Below are 6,179 nucleotides of genomic sequence, written 5' to 3'. Positions count from 1 at the left end.
CCTCGGAAGCACTTGGGGTACTCAAGAGAGAGCATTGCTGGCATCTTTACTACAGTGGATAGCAGTTGGCTTCTCCAGGGCTTTCGTAGTGAAATCCCTCTTCACTGGTGACCAAAGGGAAAAATAAGACTATTTGGATCTGAGTTACAGGCATCGTGGTAGGATCTAGAATTTAATGGTGTCTTTTTTTTTTTGCCCAGGTGTTAAAATTTCCCTGAAATTCTCTATTTAAGCTTGAGGGGCAAATAAATGGAAAGAATTGTTTCATACTAAATATTGCTGAAGGAAACCACAAATAAGCCCATACAAGTATTATTTTCAATTTATTTATATAAACAATTGCATTTTAAAAAGACTCTTGTCCTACAAAAATAAAGTGAAAAACAATTCACATAAGTTTAAATAAATAATCTCAAACACACATTTATCATGAACAACTTGAACCCAGCCAAACCCAGCAGGTTGGGTCACAGAGAAGCGACTGTTGAAATGTGGCTGCAGAGTACGAAATGCAGAGTGAACATGATTCCTTGCTGAAGCAGCTTGTAACTTCATCCAAATGTCACTGTCCAGAGGAATTCCTCTTTACCTACCCCAAAACAGCTAGATCTGTCCACACTTGTCTCCCTTTGACTCTAAGCCAAGCACTTTTCCTTTTCTTTAAGCGCAGAAGGGCACTCTGAAATGGTGTGTTCCGAAGATGGATCAGGCTGACAATACTGAACAGGCATCCAAGCAGTTGTCATTTACTAGCATATACAGTACTGACCACCTTTTAATACAAGGTGAGTGAAGTTTTTCCCTTCTTCATGCTTCAAATAGAGAAAGGAAAACAAATGCCCTTCTTTCTCCCACAGCAGTTATACTCCCCTAGTCACTGGCACCAACTGCTGCAGGAGACTGTCATTCAGCTCTTCCTGCTCACAGTTACAACCTGTGCAGCACAAGGTAATCAGTGTCTGAACAAATCAACAGAAGTCACAGTCAAACTACGCCACTGCCAGAGCTGCTGCAATGAGAGGCTCAGATGTAACAAAAAACTCAAGTCCTTTTCCATGAGTAGTCAAGGAGTTTTGGGCAGAGGCACAGAATACCAGCTTGGTGCTCTATTCCAGTCTGAAGTGCTATTCTCTTTAACTCTAGTTCCCCAACACAATCATCTTCTACACTTCTCTAGAAATTATAAGTAAAAAAAGAAAAATCACCCCTGCATGCGAAGTTTGAAGTGCTGGTACAAGATCCTCTGCAACTTATGCGCCCAGAGGGGACTAGATATTTTAGTGCTGGATCAGGACAGATACGTCTAGACTTTGTGCTAGCTAGCCAGTTTTAATTAAGCTTAAGCCACTTAGTTAAAATGCCTCTGTTTATAAGTTAGAAATAAAATATTACCCCTGCTCCCCCCAATAAATAGAACTGTAAGCCAGGAGCATGGCTTGTGTGCACAGCCATAAGCTACCTTCAAGTCTTGGTGCCTTAACAGTCTGCTAGGGCGATTCTGTGCTCAGCTCTCGGTGTGTATGTACACAGCTTCTCAGTTACTATTCCCCACTAATCTCTGCTTTGGGTACACAAACCTACACTACAGTCACATCCTTAACCAAAGCTATATTGCCCATTTGTCCTTAAAGTAACAGAGATTAAAAGTTGTATTAAAAGTAGACCAGAGAACTACAGCTATGAAAAGGATCCTTTGGACTAAATTTAAGACCTCCCCAAACTTGCACAATAAAACATCTGTATCTAAGTACAAGCAGCTTTGTATTGCAGCCCAAGAGTCAGTTCTTTCTAGGCTCGGTACCTTACTATTATCCTTACACAATACTTCTGTGACACATGCTTCAAAAACAAGTAGGATCCAAGAGAAGTTCTTTTCTTTAAATAATTAAGTTTTAAAATTATAATGCCACATGAAAGTAGATTTACAAATAAAAAACAAAACATAAGTTACTGTACAAAGTGCCTTATTTGCAATGAGGGAGAGGTAGTATCAGTGATAAATGCAATGCATTTTCTGACTTTTATATAAAAAAGTGAGTCTCAAGTATATTGATTTTTGTTGGTCCTTGAGTGCTCATACTGAATTCATGATCTTTTCTGGCAGTTTTCATTAAGTCATTTCCTTTAGTTCAATAGCCTGTTTTCAAGTTTAAGAAGTTGCTGAGGCAAGAAATTGCTTTTGTAGTGTTGTGACCTATCAAGTGAAAAGGCAAAAAAAAAAAACCCACACCCACCAACACCCTTTGTCAAGTATTAAAATGATATTAAAAAAAGTTGGAACCTTCGTCCACTTTGGAATACAGAGTTCTGTTACAGAAGACTTTAAACAAGGGATTCACCGCTGTAGAGCTCAAAACACAGAAAAATCCCTTTAAATGGAAGCCTTACTTGAGTAAGGAATCTAGGACAACCCCCACAATGAAGTTTGCTTTTTTTTTTTTTAAAAACACTTTAAGCCATAAATAGAATAAATAAATAAATAAATAGAGGGATGTTTTACAACTCAGCAGATCGCTCTTTCAGTAGTAGTGTGGGGTTGATATCTTCCATTGCTGTTTTTGAGGTACTAACATTAATAGTTGCCTCCGTGGGCTCAGGATTTAAGATGTGGAAAGCAGTGAAAGGACAGCCCTTCACATTGTTGCAGATGAGCTTCTGTAAGGAGGCAGTATTGACTATTTCAAAGCCCAGCTTTCCACCAAAGGTGCTAGGCTTCCAGTACTCCGGGGAGCAGATAGCATTGCCCATCAGTCCCTTCAAAGAGAACGGTGCTCCAATCTCCACCATTGTTTCACCAAAGATTGCACCTGGTCGTGGCTTTTCTACAAGGAGGCCTGGATACAGCTCCATAGCATCAATGTCTCCATAAAGCTCCTCCAGTTCAGCTGCCATTTCTTTTTCTCCTGTAATTGAAAAGTAAAAACCGTAAGTGGAAAAAATAGGAATATTTTCATGGCAACACTATCCTGTTCCAACTCTGGTAGGCATTTTAAGAAAAGGGCCCTTGTTTGCTAGGAAGGATGAGAACTGTTACCTGTAAGTTCTTCGAATGATCTGAACGGTTTCAGCATGAAGCGTTTCCTGTACTCATTCAAGGACTGGTATCTCATCTGTCTGCTTTGGTCAATTGAAGCCTTTGCTACTTTCTGTACTGCAGCAGGAACATTCTTCCCCCCAGCAACCTATTAAATAAAGATGAAGAGTAGTAAGATCTCCCGATAAGAGTCATGAGGAAGTTGTGCCTTAATAATGTATTATTAGTTTTCGATAGCTTTATTCTAACCCCTTGTCCCACTCCCAGCTTGTCTGTTGGTTCACTAGAAGCATGAGAAAGTACCTACCCTACCAGCACTTTGCTTGGAGAAAGACTTCACCATATGGGAAAGGCCATGTTCCAGCATGATGGAGTTGTTGTAGAGAAACTGCTGGAAAGTGTACTCCTGGTTGTGTATCTGGAAAGTGTCAGGCAGAAGCGGGTGCCAGTGGTAGAGAGTATTGAATTCGGCTGCAATTCGGTTCTGGTACTGGAATCTCTGGTTGAACAGCAGCTCAGGATCAAACTTGAGTTTGAAGTGGTAGCCACTCAAATGTTGTACATAGTCCTCAATAACGATCTTGATTGTCTCTCCTGTTGGTCAGTGAAACAGAACACACTATTGGTGCTGGTTCCCTGAGAAACTTGACATGGTTACCCTGCTCTAAGAGAAAAAAGCATTTCTGAACTGTTCTAAAAACACACTACAGTGATCAGGATAAACACACTGACATTCTGCAATATCTTCTATAAAAGAACTCACATTTTATGTGACTAAGGGGTGGAACAGTACTTAAGATCCCAAGAGTTTCTGACAATGGTAGAGAAGTGGTTTTTATAGCTTGCTTCCCCCTCTCAAGATACACTTCCTTGAAATGTTCCACAGAACAGCACTCATCAGTATCTACACTGTGTTCAGTTACACAATACTCCCGAGGGCAGACGTAGGGGATAATAGAAAAAGAGTTGCTGTCTGAAAGCAACTCTCAGCTTCTGAGCTGCTTAATACAACTGTCCTGGTTTACAGTTTCAGTCAGTTTGGGCAAAGTCTCTCCAAGCTTAGTGTACATCACCATTTACATAAGACGGAATACCACTGAACAGTTAGAAGTATGTAGAATTACATTTTACATAACTTCCTGAAATTCAGACTTAATCACAGCCTTTCTTTTGAAGCATACCTGAACTGACCCAACCCCAGGGGAAAAAACCCACAAAAACCCCACAAGACCTGAGAGCCTGAGGTCATCTAGCCTCACATACTTTCTCTCTGAGAAATTAATCTTTGCTTCCTGCATTTCACTGCTTTTAGTTCCGTTTCCCTTAGATAAAGGAATTAAGTGTAACATAGCTCAGTTTTCTTCAGTTCTGTCTTTAACACAGCTTCCTCCTAGTTATATCTCAGTACAACCCCTGTGACAGGTCACAAAGGCTCAGATGTGTGCCCTCACACCCCAATTTAAGCTTTCCCTCTTATTACACCTACTGCAACAGATAGTGTGTACAAGTGTCACAGCCAAGAGAAGGTTAGAGTTGCACATAGAAGTGACACTCACCTATCAGTATGAGTCTAGTGGTTTGGAACAGCTGCTCATCATCCCACTCTGGATGCTCCTGTTTCAGGACGTCACAGACCCGATTGTGTTCCCTCAGCCATATTGTAGCATACATCATCAAGCCTGGGACCAAACCAAACACCTCCTGCCCAACTGAAAACTGCAAGTGTTCAGGTACGTGAGGAGGGTAGATCATCTCTGCCTGAGTGTCCTTCACCGTTGGTGGATACATTTCTCCGTCAATCATCTGCCAGGGAGAGGGAGAAAGAACAAAACAAGAGTTGTAAGCTATGATGCCTGTGAGTTAAGCTGTGTTGACTCTGCTGGTACTGACTTTAGGCTTATAGCTATCAACTACAGCATGCAGAGAGCACTAGTTTATGAAATACATCATCCAATAAGCTATGACGCCTGTGAGTTAAGCTGTGTTGACTCTGCTGGTACTGACTTTAGGCTTATAGCTGATATCAACTACAGCACGCAGAGAGCACTAGTTTATGAAATATGTCATCCAATAAGAAGGTAGGAATTTTGAGATAACACATACCTGGTATTTTAGCTTTCCATCCTTTAGAAGTCTCAGTTTAAGCTGTCTCTCCAGAGTCTCTCCATAGATGTGGTTCAAATCAACCTATAAAATAAAAAAACCACATTAGGAACATGTAGTCAACCTGTGGTTTTTGTTATTTTAGGACACGTTACTTCTAAGGGAAGAACTCCTATTGGCACCTTGTAAGTATCATGCACAGATAATAAGATGAAGCCAAATTATTTCCTGGCAACTGGAGCCATGTCTGCATAACAGCAAGTTGTAAATTGCCAGTCAATTTAACAAGGACTCTGTTTAGGCTGTCAGCAGCTTTCTATTACGCAGACAGCTCTTTGTAGATACATACGTATTTTATAGCTTTGTTTCACACATACACATCGCACTTACATTGAAGAACATTGAAGAACTTTGTCCAACAGCTACCTGTTTTACAGATAAAGTTCCTAAATCCAAGTCTGCTTTTGAATTTCTTTAAGCTAAGTCTCCTCAATTAGCAGCACACAAGATACTCTACAGTGCTGGATACCGCTCTTTGTGACTGACAGAGTCCAAAGAAGTTCCAGATACTCAGTAGACCTAAGATGCTTTACGTGAAAGCAGATTCCTGGGAACAGTTACAATATCTGCACCGTGATCTGACTTTGTTTGAACAGAACCATGTGCTTTGCACAAGCAGTTCTGACCCAGGAAGAGATGATATCAAATGCTGGAATTTTGCCTGAGGAGGAGTTACAGAAGGGGCAAGTTTATCAGTTTGTGGCAAAAGGCGTATGTGCACTGGAGTTTGTGTACCCCAACGCCCTGTAAGGTACCATCCTAGCCGCTCAGTAGCTCCTGAGAAGCAAGTGCTGTGTGCAAGTTAGAGTTACGATCTTACCCCGTGGCCGAGAGCTTTGGTGAAGGCAGGTCCTTTCTTGTGGTCTGTCTTAAAGAACTGGTGAGTGAAGTGTTGGGCAAAGAATGTGAACATCACATTTGTGCCTTGTGGGTCAGGAATAAATTTTTTCCTTAGCAAAAACTTCTCCACAATCAGCTTTGA

The 6,179-nt window shown here is 41.0% G+C and overlaps 1 protein-coding gene across 1 annotated transcript; it reads right to left on the bottom strand.

Moving 5' to 3' along the window:
* Positions 1 to 2,432: 2,432 nt before the first annotated feature.
* On the bottom strand, positions 2,433 to 6,176 carry PTGS2 (prostaglandin-endoperoxide synthase 2 (prostaglandin G/H synthase and cyclooxygenase); the record flags this gene model as incomplete). The annotated part of the gene is made up of 6 exons (XM_010149839.1): positions 2,433 to 2,903; positions 3,035 to 3,182; positions 3,342 to 3,628; positions 4,591 to 4,837; positions 5,138 to 5,221; positions 6,018 to 6,176. Coding segments are annotated over 6 exons (1,332 nt in total), but the record flags the coding sequence as incomplete, so codon positions are not given.
* Between the last annotated feature and the right edge of the window lie 3 nt (positions 6,177 to 6,179).

Source organism: Eurypyga helias, unplaced genomic scaffold, assembly GCF_000690775.1.
Source record: "Eurypyga helias isolate BGI_N326 unplaced genomic scaffold, ASM69077v1 scaffold24344, whole genome shotgun sequence".
Taxonomy (NCBI): domain Eukaryota; kingdom Metazoa; phylum Chordata; class Aves; order Eurypygiformes; family Eurypygidae; genus Eurypyga; species Eurypyga helias.
Note: the sequence above shows the minus strand (reverse complement) of the source record. Positions and strands in the feature narration are given on the sequence as shown.